Here is a 22,300-nt window from a genome sequence, read left to right as displayed (position 1 = left end):
AAGAATGCGACTTATACTCCAGTGTGACTTATATATGTTTTTCCCCTTCTTTATTATGCATTTTCGGCTGGTGCGACTTATACTCCGAAAAATACGGTACTTGTTTATTTTGACACACGTGCTGTTTTAGACTGCAATATTGTTCAATTATTGATACGTATTTCTAGTTTGTGTGCTATTGTTTGCTTACTTGTTGCGTAGCTGCTAGTTCCTAATAGCCTATAGCCTAGCATGTTTACCTTTTGTAAATGACTTGACTAAAAAAGAGGAAATTGTGTGCTTATTGGAGGACATTTAGATGTTAAGTTTGCACGAGTAAACACCAGTGGTGGGACCAAGTCAGTGTTTTGCAAGTCATAAGTAAGTCTCAAGTCTTTGCCCTCAAGTATCGAGTCAAGTCCCGAGTCAAGACAGGCAAGTCCCAAGTCAAGTCCAAAGTCAAGACTGGAAAGTCCCGAGTCAAGTCCCAAATCCTGCATTTTGAGTTTCGAGTCCTTTCAAGTCCTTTTAACCACAGACTAATATTAGGTTACAGTTGCTGCTGTAGCAGATTGCAGCACTAGTCATGTATTTTAAAACTTATTTCGGGTTGAAGGGATAGTTTGGGATTTGTGAAGTGGCGTTGTATGATGGACTACACGTAAAATGGCGGGCAACCCACTCACAATAGAGAAAAGCAGACAGGCTACCAGCACACGACTTAGGCTTTACATTGCTGTGGACGGGTCAGCAGCTAAACGTATTTAAGCCACCTCAAAGAGGCAAACTTAAAAAAAGAATATTTTCATTGCTTTATCGTGCCGTCAAGACAGACTATTCTGTAAAGAAACTTAAGTTATATCGCTTGTTAATTCGCCGTCTCCAGCCCTGCAACTCACGTGTGTTGTGAGGTAAACAACCAGCAGTATGTCGGAAAGCTTGCTAAAACGGTACACATATTCATAATATAGTGTACATTTTAACTGACCTTTATTTTACTATGTTTGTCTTTTTGTAGGTGGCTAAAATACGCGGTGCTGCTGACCGCCGTCTAGCGTTACGTTACTGTGTGTGATACATTGACTAACGTAACGTTAAGTGTAGGTACCTCATGCAACCCTGCTTAAAAAAAATCACTTAACAAAAAGTATAAATAAGGTAGCGAACTGCAGTGGACGTGTTTGCAATAACGTTTTAACGTTAGCAGTGAGTTTACAGCCTCACTGATTTAACTAATCAGCAAATAAAAGTTATGTTACTTAGCCAATAAACGTTAGCTTACATTCAAAACTTACTGTTCTTTGTGCAACTTCAAATGTCGAACGAAGTTGGAAGTCGTTGCGTCTCCGTCTGTAATCTTCGAACTGCATGTTTTGCATACGGCAATTCGTTTTTTGTTGACCACCTCGTAGTTTTTATACCTGAACAAAATTATCGTTGGTATAATTTTTTTCTCACTGGCACGTTGTTTGACAGCTCTTCTTCGTTGGTTGTCCTGCAATTTGATTGGCTGAATGCTGTCGGATGAAAACAACGTGGATCTAATTTGATTGGATGTTGTACTGACAGGCAGCACACACGCTGACAAACACACACGTACACAATGAAAGATACAGAGGGCTCCTTAATAACTTTTTAATCTTTGGGTTTTGGGGAAAGTAGCAAGTCTTGTCAAGTCAAAAGGCTCACGTCCAAAATGTAAAGAGACTTGCAACTTGACTTAGACTTTAAGTTGAGTTGCAAGTCTCTTTACATTTTGTCAAGTCGAGTCTAAAGTCATCAAATTCATGACTCGAGTCTGACTCAAGTCCACACCTCTGGTAAACTCGCTGCAGGACTGCTTGTATTGCACATGATATCACACACAAGTAAACACGCTGCAGGACTGCTTGTATCGCATATGATATCACACACGAGTGTAACACGCTGCAGGACTGCTTGTATCGCACATGATATCACACGCAAGTATACTCGCTGCAGGACTGCTTGTATCGCACATGATATCTCACACAAGTAAACACTTTGCAGGACTGGTTGTGTCGCACATTATATCACATACAAGTAAACACGCTGCATGACCGCTTGTGTCGCACATGATATCACACACGAGTAAACACGCTGCAGGATCACTTGGGTCGCACATGATATCACACACAAGTAAACACGATGCAGGACTGCTTGTATCGCACATGATATCACACACAAGTATACACGCTCTAGGACTGCTTGCATCGCACATTATATCACACACAAGTAAACACACTGCAGGACCACTTGTATTGCACATGATATCACACACAAGTAAACACGCTGCAGGACTGCTTGTATCGCACATGATCTCACACACGAGTAAACATGCTGCAGGACTGCTTGTGTCGCACATGCTATCACACACAAGTAAACACGCTGCAGGGCTGCTTGTATCGCACATATCACACACAAGTAAACACGCTCTAGGACTGGTTGTATAGCACATGATATCACACACACATGTAAACTTGTTGCCGGACTGCTTGTATCGCACATGATATCTCACACAAGTAAACACTTTGCAAGACTGCTTGTGTCGCACATTTTAGATACAAGCTAATACCATCCGATACCTTTTGGATTTTTGCTGATATCGCATTTTCATCCTTTAGAAATACGGATTTGGGACATCCCTCCACAATAGGACCCCTAAGTGACATACTAACTGGTTTATCCAGCGGTATCAGGGGCACTAAGCGAACGAGTTAACTGAGATGACTCCCTGTGAGTCCTTTTGAACGACTCATTCCTGTCAGGTTTGTCACTGACAGTTTAGTTATGTTTTGGTTTTCCCTCTGTCTTTATTTCCTGTAAGCACTCTTATTTTGGTTCAGTTTCCTGCTAGTCTCCCCGAGCGCTGTTCCCCTCAGCTGTGGCTGATTGGCACCTGGCCACACCTGGTGTCAATCAGCCAGCTGCTATTTAGACCTGCTTTGACCTCCAGTCCGTGCTGGAGTATTGTCATTATGATTGTCCATGTCAGTGTAGCTGTATCCTGTAGCTGTCTTTTTGTTCCTTGTTCCTAGTTCCTGTTTGCTTGTCCATAAAATTAAGAAAAAACACAAACCAGGAACCAGGAACGGACAAACTGGAAACAGGGAACAGGAACCAGCACTGACTGGAGGTCAAAGCAGGTCTAAATAGCAGCTGGCTGATTGACACCAGGTGTGTCCAGGTGCCAATCAGCCGCAGCTGAGGGGAACAGCGCTCAGGGAGACTAGCAGGAAACTGAACCAAAATAAGAGCGCTTACAGGAAATAAAGACAAAGGGAAAACCAAAACATAACTAAATTGTCAGTGACAAACCTGACAGTTCCTGACTTGCAAGTGCAAGTCATGGCAAGAGTTTGTCTGTTTTGCATGAGTCCTACACAAAATAGCACTGACCTGACAAGGTGCTGTCCAATCACAGTGTTGCATTTTTAAAGTCGTCCCTTTCCTGGTTCATGCAGCAAGTGACAGACGGAGAGAGAAAGTTTGCATACTTTATTTCAGTAACTGGTAAATACAAGTGTCTTTAAATAGTGTAGATGATGTGGAGCAATAGTCACTCACATTCGTCCATTACCTGCATACTTAAAATAGAAGATTACACACATAAACACTTCAAGACTGTCATGTTTCATTTACACTTTCAATCAGGGGTGTCCAAAGTGGGGCCTGGGGACCGTTTGTTTTTTGAGGGCCCGCGGCACATTCTAAAAATACTATCAAAAAAACAATAAAAAGTGGAATAAACAGTTGGAATGTAACAAGAAAACGTTGCAACTTTGACTCTATTTAGTTCTGTTGACTCCATGCAGGCTGTGTTTTATTTTCTTCAGAGTTGTCATTGCTCAAAAAATAATAATGCATTAAAATCCATGTTATGAGTTATTGGCCAATAGTTACTTCACATCAAATATTCCACTTTGTGGGGAACTATTGCATGTTTTGTGCCAAATAAAAACACTGTTTATAAAATACAAATATGAAAACATAAATTGCAATTGGCGGATAGATCTGAAGTTGATTGAGAGACTAAAGTCTTGAAAGTAAAAAAAACTAAAAACATATGACTTATTTTTAACACTTTTATGAGTGGAACTCTTTTGGTTCCCTGAGAATCTTAGTGGGGGTTTTTTTAAACTGTCATTGCTCAAAATAATAATGCATTAAAATCCATGTTGTTATGAATTATTGGTTTATTTACGGCTCCAATTACATCACATCAAATATTCCACTTTTGGGGGGAGAATATTGCATTTCTTTGTGCCAAATAAATAACAATGAAAAACAAAAACATGAAAAAATAATAACTTATAATTGATGTAGAGATCTAGAGTTGGTCGAGAGACTAAAGCCTTGAAAGTAAAGAAAAAACAACATATATGACTTATTTCTAACACTTTTATGAGTGGGACCTTTTGTCTCCCTGACAATCTTAGTGGGGGGTTTTTTAACTGTCATTGCTCAAAATATAATAATGCATTAAAATCAATGTTGTTATGAATTATTGGTTTATTTACAGCTCCAATTACATCAAATCAAATATTCCTCTTTTTGGGGGGACAATCATTGGTATCTTTAATCTTAATCTTTAAATATTGCATTTTGTGTGCCAAATAAAAACAATGTTTTCTTTGACAAAAAAGGCATAAAACAAAAATATGAAAATATAATAACTTATATAATCAATGGATACATCTGAAGTTAATCACGTGACTAAAGCCTTGAAAGTAAAAAACAACAACAAATGACTTATTTTTAACACTTATATTAGTAGGACCTTTTGGCTCCCTGACAATCTTGGTGGGTTTTTTTTGTTAAAACTGTAATAATAACTGTTAATAATGCATTAAAATCCATGTTGTTATGAATTATTGGTTTATTTACGGCTCCAATTAATTCACATCAAATATTCCACTTTTGGGGGGAAAATATTGCCTTTTTTGTGCCAAATAAATATTAATGAAAAACAAAAACATGAAAAAATAATAACTTAGAAACGACGGATAGATCAGAAGTTGATACTAAATTAATTATTTTTAACACTTTTATGAGTGGGGCTCTTTTGGCTCCCTGACAATCTTAGTGGGATTTTTTTTATAACTGTCTTTGCTCAAAATAATAATGCATTAAAATCCATGTTGTTATGATTTATTGGCCTATTTACGGCTCTCACATCAAATATTCCACTTTTGGGGGGAAAATATTGCATTTTTTGTGGCACAACAAAAAGAAAAACCAAAACATGAAAAAATTATAAATTATAATGGACGGATAGATCTGAAGTTGATCGAGTGACTTAAAAGTAAACTTGAAAGTAAAAAAAAAACACAAAAAAAACCTAAATGACTTATTTTTAACACTTTTATGAGTGGGACTCTTTTGGCTCCCTGACAATCTTAGTGGAATTGTTTTTAACTGTCACAATTAGTTCACATCAAATATTCCACTTTGAAAATCTTAGAGGGGAAAATATTGCATATTTTGTGTTGTTTCCCATTAAAACAGGGTTTTGACAAAAATAGCATAAAACATTAAAAAAAAAAAAACTTCAAAAAATGTATAACAAACAGACCTGAATCTCTAAATTTAAGTGTTGAAAAAAAACAGACTTATTTTTCAACTTTTTTTATGCATGGGATCAAACTTGAAGAGAGCCTTAAAGGTTAAAAACAATCTTTATAACGTATTGTTATTGAAAATGTAAAACTATGAAAATGGCCCCCGCATGCTATAAGTGAGTGTGTGGCCAGTTTGGACACCCCAGGTCGGGCCCCAAAGTAGGAGTTCCCCCTCCAACCCCACGCAATGTGTTCTTGACACCATTTAGGAGGAAACCGAAGCATGAAACATTTAAAACTGCAAAAAGGCCAATAACTATTTTTACAAAGTCCTGCTAAATATGCACAAAAGCGGGCAGTGGTCCTCTGCCATTAAAGGGAGCGTTTACACGCAACACGGTCCTCATTAGTGCACGCCAAATACACACAAATCTGCTTTGTCAGTTAATTTTTAGGCCCAAACACGACACAGCGGTACTTATGTCCGTCCACTTGGCGCGAGAATGTGCAAGGGGGTGGGCTGATTGCATCATCACATGGACTAGTGTGCACCAGGGTTGTTAACATGTTTGAGGGATGTGGCAGTTCTGCACAGGAAGTGGTGAACAGGAAGTCTGCCAGTGACTGCGCGACACGTCGATCAAGCATCTGTTCCGGAGATAATGAGGGGCGGCGGCGGTGGTGGTGGTGGTGGGTTCACTGGCACTGGTAAACGGGCTGGACGTACTCCGGCGGGAAGTAGCCCACGTGTCCATGGCAACGGCCCCTCCAGCGTAGCGCGTCGGAGCAGTCGATGAGCTCGATGACGTCGCCCCGCAGGAAGCGGAGCTGCGCGGGGTGGTGAGGGTTGAAGTCGAAGAGAGCGTGGGCGTGGTGAGGACGCTGGCAGAGAGCGAGACGCGGCCGGAAGTGAAGAGGGGAGGGGGCGGGGAGGAGAAAAAAGGAAAAATGTCAGTATTGAACACTCATAATGTCCGTTTTTTGCTCCGTTTTATTAGTTATGTGATCTGTGTTTGAAAAAAATACTTTTAAAAAGTACTAATCACTTATTTTGCCAAAAAGTAATCAAATTAAACATACTAAATTAGCTATAAGGTAAGCCTAAATATTCGAATGCTAACATGAACATGCTAGAATATGCTAGCAAACTTCCAAGATGGCGCTATGTATTTAAAAGTCAGGATTTCTAGGTTTAAACACTCAAAATTAGAGAAAAAGCTAGCCAAAAACGTTAGGACTTTAACATCGGCATGCTAATATAAGAGACGCTAGCATACTTCCAAGATGGCGCCAAATATAAACAATGATACTTTTTAGGTTAAAACAAACAAAATTATCTAAAAACCTAGCAAAAATTGTTGACGTAAGCATACTTTCAAGATGGCGGCAAGTATCAAAAATCATGATTCTTAGGTTAAAACATAAAAATAAAAAGCGGAAAAGCTAGCAAAAAATGTTAGCATGCTAACGTGAGCATGCTAGCACGTGACAGGGTAAGAGTAAAATACCAAAAAGCAATATTTGTAGGTGTAAACATACTAAATTAGCTAAAAATTTAGCTTAAAATATTAGCATGCTAACATCAACATGATAAAATGAGAGGAATTAGCAAACTTCCAAGATGGCGCTATGTATTTAAAAGTCAGGATTTTTAAACACTCAAAATTACAGAAAAAGCTAGCCAAAAACATTGGCATGCTAATATAAGAGACGTTAGCATACTTCTAAGATGGCGGCAAATATAAGAAATTATAATGTTTAGGTTAAAACATACAAAATTATCAAAAAGTTCAAACCCCGGCCGAGTCATACCAAAGACTATAAAAATGGGACCCATTACCTCCCTGCTTGGCACTCAGCATCAAGGGCTGGAATTGGGGGTTAAATCACCAAAAATGATTCCCGGGCGCGGCCACCGCTGCTGCCCACTGCTTCCCTCACCTCCCAGGGGGTGAACAAGGTGATGGGTCAAATGCAGAGGACAAATTTCCCCACACCTAGTGTGTGTGTGACAATCATTGGTACTTTAACTTAAAAACCTAGCAAAAATTGTTGACGTAAGCATACTTCCAAGATGGCGCCAAGTATCTAAAAAATCATGATTCTTAGGTTAAAACATTAAAAAAAAAAAGCGGAAAAGCTAGCAAAAAATGTTACCATGCTAACGTGAGCATGCTAGCACGTGACAGGGTAAGAGTAAATACCAAAAGGCACTATTTGTAGGTGTAAACATACTAAATTAGCTAAAAAGTTAGCATACATTATTAGCATGCTAACAACATACTGAAATGAGAGGAATTAGCAAACTTCCAAGATGGCGCTATGTATTTAAAAGTCAGGATTTTTAGGTTTAAACACTCAAAATTAGAGAAAAAGCTAGCCAAAAACGTTAGGACTTTAACATCGGCATGCTCATATAAGAGACGTTAGCTTACTTCCAGATGGCGCCAAATATAACAAATTATAATTTTTAAGTTAAAACATACAAAATGATCTAGAAACCTAGCAAAAATTGTTGACGGTAGCATACTTCCAAGATGGCGCCAAGTATCAAAAATCATGATTCTTAGGTTAAAACATAAAAAAAACAAACGGAAAAGCTAGCAAAAAATGTAAGCATGCTAACGTGAGCATGCTAGCACGTGACAGGGTAAGAGTAAATACCAAAAGGCACTATTTGTAGTTGTAAACATACTAAATTAGCTAAAAAGTTAGCATAAAATATTTGCATGCTAACATCAACATGATAAAATGAGAGGAACTAGCAAACTTCCAAGATGGCGCTATGTATTTAAAAGTCATGATTTTCAGGTTTAAACACTCAAAATTTTAGAAAAAGCTAGCCAAAAACGTTAGGACTTTAACATCGGCATGCTCATATAAGAGACGTTAGCTTACTTCCAGATGGCGCCAAATATAACAAATTATAATTTTTAAGTTAAAACATACAAAATGATCTAGAAACCTAGCAAAAATTGTTGACGGTAGCATACTTCCAAGATGGCGCCAAGTATCAAAAATCATGATTCTTAGGTTAAAACATAAAAAAAACAAACGGAAAAGCTAGCAAAAAATGTAAGCATGCTAACGTGAGCCTGCTAGCACGTGACAGGGTAAGAGTAAATACCAAAAGGCACTATTTGTAGTTGTAAACATACTAAATTAGCTAAAAAGTTAGCATAAAATATTTGCATGCTAACATCAACATGGTAAAATGAGAGGAACTAGCAAACTTCCAAGATGGCGCTATGTATTTAAAAGTCATGATTTTCAGGTTTAAACACTCAAAATTTTAGAAAAAGCTAGCCAAAAACGTTAGGACTTTAACATCGGCATGCTAATATAAGAGACGTTAGCTTACTTCCAAGATGGCGCCAAGTATCAAAAATCATGATTCTTAGGTTAAAACAGAAGAAATGAGCGGAAAAACTAGCAACGTGAACATGCGCTAAGACCGGCAGTGCTAATATAAGAGACGTTAGCATACTTCAAAGATGGCGCCAAGCATCAAAAATATTGTTTTTTAGGTTCAAACATACAACATCAGCTAAAGAGCTAGCATGTGAATGGGTGCTTGCAATGCAGCAGGCCCATAATTAACCACTCCAAAATATAAAGTAATCACATCAGGAACAGAATCACTCTTAAACCCAGTTTTAGTACCACCTCGGAAAATACTTGGTAAACAAAGTACCACCAAAAATGACCAATTTTAAAATACAGTGGTGTAGAATGCCTAAACATTCATTAAAAATGAGGCAGAGGTTTTTAACAATACAGTTACAATTTTCAGCCATCCGTATCATGACACAAAGCTTGAACAGTAACACTGTGTTTGAATATCGGGAAATAAAACACTGTACTTTAATCAAATTACTATTTGGTGTGCCGCTAGATGGTGGCACACCTGCCACAGTTTGAGAATCCCTGGTTTAAAAAAGAGCTAATTACTAGTGAAAGCACTTATGCAGTTGTAAGACGTTTCATGAAAGCAGAGTGTGTGCCTTTAAAAGGCGGTGCCTGTGGCCGAGTGACGTGTGACACCAGCGAGCCAGATGGAGCAGATTTTGTGAAGCGTTCCACCCCGAGTCCTTATGTCACAAACCCAGACTTTGGGCACGCTTCACACACAACCGACATTTTTTTTAATCTTAAAGGGGAACTGCATCTTATGAAAACATTTTTGCCCATCATTCAAAATCTTTATGATGGACAAGAACACACATGTTTTACTTGTTTTATGCATTCTAAATAATAAATAAAGGTTAGTAAAAGTCAGCTAACAATGGAGTCAATTGGAGTAGCTCCATTTCACCTATAAAGTGCAGTAAAAACATCCAAAAACCTCCATAATTATTTTATATACATGATGTAAGTATATATGTAATGTAGTAACATTCATAATAGCATGTAATATATACATGATGTAAGTATTTATGTCATGTAGTAACATTCATAATAACATGTAATATATACATGATATAAGTATATATGTAATGTAGTAACATTCATAATAACATGTAATATATACATAAGGCAAGTATATATGTCATGTAGTAACATTCATAATAACATGTAATATATACATGATATAAGTATATATGTAATGTAGTAACATTCATAATAACATGTAATATATACATAAGGCAAATATATATGTCATGTAGTAACATTCATAATAACATGTAATATTTACATGATGCAAGTATATATGTAATGTAGTAACATTCATAATAACATGTAATATTTGTGTATTTTGATCATTTTAATATTGATTTCACAGACGCATCACAAAGTTTGCTTTTCCCTTCAACAACAAGAACACTACTAATCATGACAGACTTGATGAGAGACAACAAAGACTACTTTAAGACAAATGATGATCCAGAACATTTTTGAGCCTGAATATAAGGAGGATGAACTACAAGTTTTAGACGCTGAGTAATAAACAGATACAGTAACTATAGTAGTATGTATAAGCAATATAAACTAAAAACATAATAAAACAATCACTTACTGTACAATGTCTCCTCTCACTGAGATAACGACTGATGGGATGTATATATATTCCCCTTTACATGAAGAATGAGTCATAATCCTCAAGCAGGTTAAAAAACACGAGCGCTTGTCCAAGTCTTTCTCTGGATGTCAAAGTTGACCAACTTGTGGGTTTATGTCCACAACCTTCTACTATCCAGGTAAGAGGCCTGGTTTATCATCCAGCAGCTTGAGCCAGTTAGCGCTCTGTGATCGCGACGCCGCTAAAAGTAGTTTCTCGGTGTTAGCACTTTATAACAACATTCAGGTCACAAGACATACATGGAGCATGGTTGGATATTTTTAGACAGCCACCTCTTACTTGCTGTATTTTACGACTTAGAATTAGTGTTGTAACGATACCAATATGTTGGTACCGATACCAGTACTAAAATTATTTTGGTATTTTTCGGTACTTTTCTAAATAAAGGGGACCACAAAAAAATTGCATTACTGGCTTTATTTTAACAACAAATCTTAGGGTGCATTAAACATGTTTCTTATTGCAGTTAAGTCCTTAAATAAAATAGTGAACATTAAATTAGATTAGATTAAAGTACCAATGATTGTCACACACACACTAGATGTGGTGAAATTTGTCCTCTGCATTTGTCCCATCCCCTTGGGGAGCAGTGGGCAGCAGCGGCGCCGCGCCCGGGAATCATTTTGGTGATTTAACCCCCAACTCCAACCCTTTGTTGCTGAGTGCCAAGCAGGGAGGTTATGGGTCCCATTTTTATAGTCTTTGGTATGACTCGGCTGGGATTTGAACTCCAACATACTAGACAACTTGTCTTTTAGTGGTAAGTAAACAAACAAAGGCACCTAATTAGTCTGCTGACATATGCAGTAACATATTGTGTCATTTATCATTCTATTATTATGTCAACATTATTAAGGACACGTGGTAGAAAATTAATTATTAATCTACTTGTTCATTTACTGTTAATATCTGCTTATTTTCTCTTTTAACATGTTCTATCTACACTTCTGTTAAAATGTAATAATCACTTATTCTTCTGTTGTTTGATACTTTGAATTAGTTTTGGATGATACCACACATTTAGGTATCAATCCGATACCAAGTAGTTACAGGATCATACATTGGTCATATTCAAAGTCCTCATGTGTCCAGGGACATATTTCCTGACTTTATAAACATGATATACTTTTTTTTTAAACGAAAGAAGATGTTGTGATGCCAAAAAATATCGACGTAATCATAGTACTATCGACCAGATGCGTGCCTGTACTTGATATCATTGCAGTGGATGTTAGGTGTAGATCCACCCATGGCGTTTGTTTACATTTTGACGCCGGTGAGCTACGGTGTGTAGTGAAGCATGTTTAGCTATTCCTAGTCCTGCAGTGATAATGCTACTTGTAAGAAACTTACTTTATTTGTCGCCATGGAGATGAGGATTAGTGATTTAAAAAGTCGCTAAAACACTGCAGACGGCGGATGGGTGCTAGCTGCTAGCTCGCTAGCTAGCCATGTTTTAAAGCATCTCTTCCTGAGGGTGTTTCAGTGTTATAACTTCACCTTTACCTTTAGTTTTTAAGCCAAAATGCGTCCGTTCTCCCTTTTCTGTCTAAACACTGTGTCTGCTTGTAAGTACTCTGTGTGTGTGCGCGCCGCCGAACATGCTCCTCTGCTCGTAAACCAGCAATGTCACGACGTGACTTTGACGCGGGCGCGGGGGTTGTGGGACCGGTACGTTTCAGAGACCGAATTTGATTCATTAGTATCGCGGTACTATACTAATACCGGTATACCGTACAACCCTACTTAAAATGCATTAAAAAAGAAAGTGTTCTTGTCTTACATAAAGATTGTGAATGTTGGGCTAAATTCCAAATTCAGTGCAGTTCCCCTTTAAATATTTGAGTTAACTATAAGACTGAAACAACATTTTCTTGGGTAAGTTCAAACAGTGAAAATATGTGCAGAGAAAAGTGCTACATAAATCTAATCCAAATGATTCCCGGGCGTGGCGCCGCTGCTGCCCACTGCTCCCCAAGGGGATGGGTCAAATGCAGAGGACAAATTTCACCACATCTAGTGTGTGTGTGACAATCATTGGTACTTTAATCTTTAATCTTTAATCATCATTATTATTATTATCACTGGAATGAAGTGCTCCTTATTGCATTGTGTTGCTGCCACAACATTGCAATTGCGGCCATTCAAGGTATTTTTAGGCACATTTGATTGAATTGATTGATACTTTTATTAGTAGGTTGCACAGTGAAGTACATATTCCGTACAATTGACCACTAAATGGTAACACCCGAATAAGTTTTTCAACTTGTTTAAGTCGGGGTCCACTTAAATTGATTCATGATACAGATATATACTGTCAGATATGTACTATCATCATAATACAGTCATCACACAAGATAATCACATTGAATTATTTACATTATTTACAATCAGGGGTGTGGAGGGGTTGGGGGGGTAGGATATGGACAGCAAGTAGTGGACATAGAGAGAGAGAGAGAGAGAGAGAGAGAGAGAGAGAGAGAGAGAGAGAGAGAGAGAGAGAGAGATCAGAAGGCATAAGAAAAAGTATCTGCATTTGATTGTTTACATTTGATTATTAGCAATCCGGGGAGGGTGTTAGTTTAGGGTTGTAGCTGCCTGGAGGTGAACTTTTATTGCGGTTTTGAAGGAGGATAGAGATGCCCTTTCTTTTATACCTGTTGGGAGCGCATTCCACATTGATGTGGCATAGAAAGAGAATGAGTTAAGACCTTTGTTAGTTCGGAATCTGGGTTTAACGTGGTTAGTGGAGCTCCCCCTGGTGTTGTGGTTATGGCGGTCATTTACGTTAAGGAAGTAGTTTGACATGTATTTCGGTATCAGGGAGGTGTAGTGGATTTTATAGACTAGGCTCAGTGCAAGTTGTTTAACTCTGTCCTCCACCTTGAGCCAGCCCACTTTAGAGAAGTGGGTAGGAGTGAGGTGGGATCTGGGGTGGAGGTCTAGAAGTAACCTGACTAGCTTGTTCTGGGATGTTTGGAGTTTAGATTTGAGGGTTTTGGAGGTGCTAGGGTACCAGGAGGTGCATGCATAATCGAAAAAGGGTTGAACGAGAGTTCCCGCCAGAATCCTCATGGTGCTTTTGTTGACCACAGAGGAGATTCTGTAGAGAAATCTCGTTCATTGGTTAACCTTTTTGATTACCTTGGTTGCCATTTTATCACAGGAAAGGTTAGCCTCTAGAATGGAACCTAGGTAGGTGACCTCATCTTTCCTGGTGATAACAATGTCACCCACTTTTATAGTGAAGTCATTGACTTTCTTAAGGTTGATGTGGGACCCAAACAGGATGGATTCCGTTTTACCCAAGTGTATGGATAGCTTGTTGTCAGCGAGCCAGGTGCAAGTTCTACACAGCTCAGCACTGAGGATTGTCTCCACCTGTGACTTGTCCTTGCCGGCTACCAGCAAGGCAGAGTCATCCGCAAACAAAAACAATTCACAGTCGCATGCCGATGACAAGTCGTTCATCTTCACATTGGCTCCCAAAAGGGACAAGCGGTAGAAAATGGATGGATGGATGGCTCAGGCCATATGAAATAAAACCTGCACACTGAGGAGAGTTGCCACCGAGACCGGAAGCACAGCAGGAGCGTGAGGCGTTCAAGTACACGTTCAGTGAAGCGTTGGAGTACACGTTCAGTGATGATGAGCACGTCTCCGGACTGACTGATGTGTTCTGGCAGAGCATCCGTGACAACTTCAGGCTGTCAACTTTGCACGGGTGACATTACCTGTGCTGACCCCGCCCCCGGATAAAACCATTAGGGTCAACCCACCTCATCCAGTGGTATCTTTGTAAATAGTCGTTACGGATGGTGCAGGTGGGCCTGACGTGTTTGCGCTCTGTTTCTGCGGGACGTTTGGCGAGCCGGTGTTGAATAACGCATGAGAGTGTTCATGTTTATGTCTGTAGTGCACGCCCCCCTCCCCCCTCCCCCGCAGGGGACATGCATACACACAGGACATCAGGGGGGTCCAAAGTGCGGCCTAAAAATACTATTACATTCTCAACGTGGAAATACTATTACTAAAAACAGTTAGCATTCTAACATGGCAACAAAGAGTTGAGAGTAAATAAAAAATCATTATTACTTAAAGTATATTTAACGCTTTTATGAGTGTGACCCTTTTAGGTCCTTAAGATCTTTAGTGTATTTGTTATCTTGAAAAGCAGTCATTGCTCAAAAAACATTATGAATCAAAATCCATATTGTCATGAATTATTGACTTATTCAATTCAATTCAATTACGTCACCTCACTTTGACTTTTTTTGGGGGTGAATATTGCATGTTTTGTGTTTTTGCCATAAAAGACCGATTTCTTTGACAAAATGGGCATAAAACATAAACACAATGTTTTTTTAATGTGTACCATCAGGGGTTGATTTAAGTGATGAAAGTAAACAAACGGTATTACTTTATGACTGAGAGCCTTTCTGCTCCACAGGATCTTTAACATGTACCGACCTTGAAGAAAGCCCTGAAGGTTACAAAAAAATTGGCATACTGTATTGGGTTTTTCAAAATGGAAACCTATGAAAATGTCCCCGCATGCTTTGATTCCTCACTGTGCAAAACGTTTGGACAGCCCTGAAAAAGACAATTTATTGATACAATGCATTTTGTTCAAACAGCAAATATAGAAGAAGAAACATGTCTTTCTTCAAAATAAAACATGTCTGAAAGGATTCAAATCAGGTGCGAACGCTTTGTTCTTTACTTGACAGCACAAAGCTTTTTATCAGCAGCTTGCACGGAATAAATGACAGAAGAGAATTTACAGCAAGCGAGTGCAGAAGAATTGTGTGAGGCTGAGATAAGATCACACACCTGTACTCTAAAAATAGGACAGCAAAATGCGCCTTCATTCCCTCTGTGTTTGTCTTTAAGTGAAGACTTTTCTTCTCTCCTGACCGCCAGCCTCCTCCTACCAAGCCAAAGTAAACGCGGGCGCTAAGCGGCTATTTTAAGTCCAGCGTCTTGGACCCCGATGGCCTCTCTCGCTGTTGGCCTCTCTCGCTGTCAGCTGCACTCCTGCTGAGGAAAGTGGACGTGAACGAGAAGGACCAGCAAGAATTACGGATGCTTTTAAAGCAGTGTTGGCACAAGGCTCCATGAAGTCGTCGGGGAAGAAGTGTACACTGCCAAAATACTAATAAACCACAACATTTTGATGGGCCTGCTATGTGTGCCCTGAACCTCCGGCTGGGGTACTTATAAGATGGTGCCAAGTGTCCGAATCCATGGTTTTTAGGAGCAAACATACAAAATGAGCTAAAAAAAAATAGCCTAAAACATTAGCATGCTAACATTAGCATGCTAATAGGAGACATTGACATACTTCCAAGATGGCGCCAAGTATCAAAAATCCTGATTTTTAAGTTTAAACGTACAAAACTAGCTAAAAACCTAGCGTGCTAATGGTAGCATGCTAATATATATAAAAAAAACGATAGCATACTTTCAAGATGGCGCCAAGTATCAAAAATCCAAATTTTTAAGTTTAAACGTACAAAACTAGCTAAAAACCTAGCGTGCTAATGGTAGCATGCTAATATATAAAAAAAAAAAACGATAGCATACTTCCAAGATGGCGCCAAGTATCAAAAATCCTGATTTTTAAGTTTAAACGTACAAAACTAGCTAAAAACCTAGCGTGCTAATGGTAGCATGCTAATATATAAAAAAAAAACGATAGCATACTTTCAAGATGGCGCCAAGTATCAAAAATCCTAATTTTTAAGTTTAAACGTACAAAACTAGCTAAAAACCTAGCAACATTTGTTAGCGTGCTAATGGTAGCATGCTAATATAAAAAACCCGATAACCTACTTTCAAGATGGCGCCAAGTATCAAAAATCCTAATTTTTAAGTTTAAATGTACAAAACTAGCTAAAAACCTAGCAAAATGTGTTAGCGTGCTAATGGTAGCATGCTAATATATATAAAAAAACTATAACATACTTTCAAGATGGCGCCAAGTATCAAAAATCCAAATTTTTAAGTTTAAACATACAAAACTAGCTAAAAACCTAGCAAAATGTGTTAGCGTGTTAATGGTAGCATGCTAATATATTTAAAAAAAACTATAGCATACTTTCAAGATGGCGCCAAGTATCAAAAATCCTAATTTTTAAGTTTAAATGTACAAAAGTAGCTACAAACCTAGCAAAATTTGTTAGCGTGCTAATGGTAGCATGCTAATATTAAAAAAAAAAATGATAGCATACTTTCAAGATGGCGCTAAGTATCAAAAATCCTAATTTTTAAGTTTAAACATACAAAACTAGCTAAAAACCTAGCAAAATGTGTTAGTGTGCTAATGGTAGCATGCTAATATAAAAATAACGATAGCATACTTTCAAGATGGCGCCAAGTATCAAAAATCCTCATTTTTAAGTTTGAACGTACAAAACTAGCTAAAAACCTAGCAAATTTGTTACCGTGCTAATGGTAGCATGCTAATAAAAAAAACAAACGATAGCATACTTTCAAGATGGTGCTAAGTATCAAAAATCATGTTTCTTAGGTTAAAAAAAATCAGGGAAAAAGCTAGCAAAAAGCGTTAACATGTTAATATCAGACGTTGACATACTTCCAAGATGGCGCCAAGTATCAAAAATCCTATTTTTTAAGTTTAAACGTACAAAACTAGCTAAAAACCTAGCAAAATGTTTTAGCGTGCTAATGGTAGCATGCTAATATATATAAAAAAAACGATAGCATACTTTCAAGATGGCGCCAAGTATCAAAAATCCTAATTTTTAAGTTTAAACGTACAAAACTAGCTAAAAACCTAGCAACATTTGTTAGCGTGCTAATGGTAGCATGCTAATATAAAAAACCCGATAGCCTACTTTCAAGATGGCGCCAAGTATCAAAAATCCTAATTTTTAAGTTTAAATGTACAAAACTAGCTAAAAACCTAGCAAAATGTGTTAGCGTGCTAATGGTAGCATGCTAATATATATAAAAAAAACTATAACATACTTTCAAGATGGCGCCAAGTATCAAAAATCCTAATTTTTAAGTTTAAACATACAAAACTAGCTAAAAACCTAGCAAAATGTGTTAGCGTGTTAATGGTAGCATGCTAATATATAAAAAAAAACTATAGCATACTTTCAAGATGGCGCCAAGTATCAAAAATCCTAATTTTTAAGTTTAAATGTACAAAAGTAGCTACAAACCTAGCAAAATTTGTTAGCGTGCTAATGGTAGCATGCTAATATTAAAAAAAGAACCGATAGCATACTTTCAAGATGGCGCTAAGTATCAAAAATCCTAATTTTTAAGTTTAAACATACAAAACTAGCTAAAAACCTAGCAAAATGTGTTAGTGTGCTAATGGTAGCATGCTAATATAAAAATAACGATAGCATACTTTCAAGATGGCGCCAAGTATCAAAAATCCTCATTTTTAAGTTTAAACGTAAAAAACTAGCTAAAAACCTAGCAAATTTGTTACCGTGCTAATGGTAGCATGCTAATAAAAAAAACAAACGATAGCATACTTTCAAGATGGCGCAAAGTATCAAAAATCATGTTTCTTAGGTTAAAAAAAATCAGGGAAAAAGCTAGCAAAAAGCGTTAGCATGTTAATATCAGACGTTGACATACTTCCAAGATGGCGCCAAGTATCAAAAATCCTATTTTTTAAGTTTAAACGTACAAAACTAGCTAAAAACCTAGCAAAATGTTTTAGCGTGCTAATGGTAGCATGCTAATATATAAAAAAAAACGATAGCATACTTTCAAGATGGCGCCAAGTATCAAAAATCCTAATTTTTAAGTTTAAACGTACAAAACTAGCTAAAAACCTAGCAACATTTGTTAGCGTGCTAATGGTAGCATGCTAATATAAAAAACCTGATAGCCTACTTTCAAGATGGCGCCAAGTATCAAAAATCCTAATTTTTAAGTTTAAATGTACAAAACTAGCTAAAAACCTAGCTAAATGTGTTAGCGTGCTAATGGTAGCATGCTAATATATATAAAAAAACTATAACATACTTTCAAGATGGCGCCAAGTATCAAAAATCCTAATTTTTAAGTTTAAACATACAAAACTAGCTAAAAACCTAGCAAAATGTGTTAGCGTGTTAATGGTAGCATGCTAATATATTAAAAAAAACTATAGCAGACTTTCAAGATGGCGCCAAGTATCAAAAATCCTAATTTTTAAGTTTAAATGTACAAAAGTAGCTACAAACCTAGCAAAATTTGTTAGCGTGCTAATGGTAGCATGCTAATATTAAAAAAAAAAAAACGATAGCATACTTTCAAGATGGCGCTAAGTATCAAAAATCCTAATTTTTAAGTTTAAACATACAAAACTAGCTAAAAACCTAGCAAAATGTGTTAGTGTGCTAATGGTAGCATGCTAATATAAAAATAACGATAGCATACTTTCAAGATGGCGCCAAGTATCAAAAATCCTCATTTTTAAGTTTGAACGTACAAAACTAGCTAAAAACCTAGCAAATTTGTTACCGTGCTAATGGTAGCATGCTAATAAAAAAACAAACGATAGCATACTTTCAAGATGGCGCCAAGTATCAAAAATCATGTTTCTTAGGTTAAAAAAAATCAGGGAAAAAGCTAGCAAAAAGCGTTAACATGTTAATATCAGACGTTGACATACTTCCAAGATGGCGCCAAGTATCAAAAATCCTATTTTTTAAGTTTAAACGTACAAAACTAGCTAAAAACCTAGCAAAATGTTTTAGCGTGCTAATGGTAGCATGCTAATATATATAAAAAAAACGATAGCATACTTTCAAGATGGCGCCAAGTATCAAAAATCCTAATTTTTAAGTTTAAACGTACAAAACTAGCTAAAAACCTAGCAACATTTGTTAGCGTGCTAATGGTAGCATGCTAATATAAAAAACCCGATAGCCTACTTTCAAGATGGCGCCAAGTATCAAAAATCCTAATTTTTAAGTTTAAATGTACAAAACTAGCTAAAAACCTAGCAAAATGTGTTAGCGTGCTAATGGTAGCATGCTAATATATATAAAAAAAACTATAACATACTTTCAAGATGGCGCCAAGTATCAAAAATCCTAATTTTTAAGTTTAAACATACAAAACTAGCTAAAAACCTAGCAAAATGTGTTAGCGTGTTAATGGTAGCATGCTAATATATAAAAAAAAACTATAGCATACTTTCAAGATGGCGCCAAGTATCAAAAATCCTAATTTTTAAGTTTAAATGTACAAAAGTAGCTACAAACCTAGCAAAATTTGTTAGCGTGCTAATGGTAGCATGCTAATATTAAAAAAAGAACCGATAGCATACTTTCAAGATGGCGCTAAGTATCAAAAATCCTAATTTTTAAGTTTAAACATACAAAACTAGCTAAAAACCTAGCAAAATGTGTTAGTGTGCTAATGGTAGCATGCTAATATAAAAATAACGATAGCATACTTTCAAGATGGCGCCAAGTATCAAAAATCCTCATTTTTAAGTTTAAACGTAAAAAACTAGCTAAAAACCTAGCAAATTTGTTACCGTGCTAATGGTAGCATGCTAATAAAAAAAACAAACGATAGCATACTTTCAAGATGGCGCAAAGTATCAAAAATCATGTTTCTTAGGTTAAAAAAAATCAGGGAAAAAGCTAGCAAAAAGCGTTAGCATGTTAATATCAGACGTTGACATACTTCCAAGATGGCGCCAAGTATCAAAAATCCTATTTTTAAGTTTAAACGTACAAAACTAGCTAAAAACCTAGCAAAATGTTTTAGCGTGCTAATGGTAGCATGCTAATATATAAAAAAAAACGATAGCATACTTTCAAGATGGCGCCAAGTATCAAAAATCCTAATTTTTAAGTTTAAACGTACAAAACTAGCTAAAAACCTAGCAACATTTGTTAGCGTGCTAATGGTAGCATGCTAATATAAAAAACCTGATAGCCTACTTTCAAGATGGCGCCAAGTATCAAAAATCCTAATTTTTAAGTTTAAATGTACAAAACTAGCTAAAAACCTAGCTAAATGTGTTAGCGTGCTAATGGTAGCATGCTAATATATATAAAAAAAACTATAACATACTTTCAAGATGGCGCCAAGTATCAAAAATCCAAATTTTTAAGTTTAAACATACAAAACTAGCTAAAAACCTAGCAAAATGTGTTAGCGTGTTAATGGTAGCATGCTAATATATTAAAAAAAACTATAGCAGACTTTCAAGATGGCGCCAAGTATCAAAAATCCTAATTTTTAAGTTTAAATGTACAAAAGTAGCTACAAACCTAGCAAAATTTGTTAGCGTGCTAATGGTAGCATGCTAATATTAAAAAAAAAAAAACGATAGCATACTTTCAAGATGGCGCTAAGTATCAAAAATCCTAATTTTTAAGTTTAAACATACAAAACTAGCTAAAAACCTAGCAAAATGTGTTAGTGTGCTAATGGTAGCATGCTAATATAAAAATAACGATAGCATACTTTCAAGATGGCGCCAAGTATCAAAAATCCTCATTTTTAAGTTTGAACGTACAAAACTAGCTAAAAACCTAGCAAATTTGTTACCGTGCTAATGGTAGCATGCTAATAAAAAAACAAACGATAGCATACTTTCAAGATGGCGCCAAGTATCAAAAATCATGTTTCTTAGGTTAAAAAAAATCAGGGAAAAAGCTAGCAAAAAGCGTTAACATGTTAATATCAGACGTTGACATACTTCCAAGATGGCGCCAAGTATCAAAAATCCTATTTTTTAAGTTTAAACGTACAAAACTAGCTAAAAACCTAGCAAAATGTTTTAGCGTGCTAATGGTAGCATGCTAATATATAAAAAAAAAACGATAGCATACTTTCAAGATGGCGCCAAGTATCAAAAATCATGTTTCTTAGGTTAAAAAAATCAGAAATCAGGGAAAAAAGCTAGCAAAAAACGTTAGCATGTTAATATGAGACGTTGACATACTCCCAAGATGGCGCCAAGTATAAAAAATTATAATTTTTAAATTTAAACATACAAAATTTGCTAAAAAGTTGTTAGCATGCTAATGGTCGCATGCTAATATAGAAAACGATAGCATAGTTCCAAAATGGTGCCAAGTATCAAAAATAATTATTCTTAGGTTACAAACATACTAAATTTGCTAATAAGTTAGCATACAACATTGGCATGCTAACATCAATATGCTAAAATAAGTGTAGTTAGCAAACTTCCAAGATGGCGCCATATATTAACAATCATGATTTTTAGGTTTAAACACTCAAAATTAGCAAAAAAACTAGCCAAAAAATATGGATGTGCAACTTTTTTTTGTACTTTTTCACACAAAAAAAATGTTTTGTCATAAAGTGGATTTGAATTGTACAAAACAAATATTTGCAAACTAAAATAATTTGATTTGAAATACAAAAAAATCAATACATTTATGGATTTGCAACTTTTTTTTTTTACATTTTCAAACAAAAAAATTATTTAGAAAACAATCTTTTATTATATGTATTTCTGTATATTTTTTTATTAGTCATTCTTGGATGATGGCGCGACCATATTTGGGCGTGATCGCTGACAACTTCTGCCCTGAGAGGGAAAATTCTAAAGACTGGAGGGGGGCGGGGGGGGGGCAATACTGACCAATGAAACAGCTTCTAACATATTATTCAGAGGAGGCCCCACCCACAAGATTGA

At 36.6% G+C, this 22,300-nt stretch overlaps 1 protein-coding gene across 2 annotated transcripts in view; it reads right to left on the bottom strand.

Moving 5' to 3' along the window:
• Positions 1–3,481: 3,481 nt before the first annotated feature.
• grapa (GRB2 related adaptor protein a) overlaps positions 3,482–22,300 on the bottom strand; it is a 116,497-nt gene continuing 97,678 nt past the window's right edge. For both annotated transcript variants that reach the window (XM_062050482.1, XM_062050481.1), the window contains one exon: positions 3,482–6,440. In XM_062050482.1, the coding sequence (XP_061906466.1) occupies positions 6,255–6,440 (186 nt within the window). In that variant the 3' untranslated portion in view covers positions 3,482–6,254. The remainder of the gene's footprint in view (positions 6,441–22,300) is intronic.

The sequence above is a fragment of the Entelurus aequoreus genome, linkage group LG06 (assembly GCF_033978785.1).
Source record: "Entelurus aequoreus isolate RoL-2023_Sb linkage group LG06, RoL_Eaeq_v1.1, whole genome shotgun sequence".
In the NCBI taxonomy this organism is placed as follows: Eukaryota; Metazoa; Chordata; class Actinopteri; order Syngnathiformes; family Syngnathidae; genus Entelurus; species Entelurus aequoreus.
This window is presented reverse-complemented; position numbering and strand designations above follow the sequence as displayed.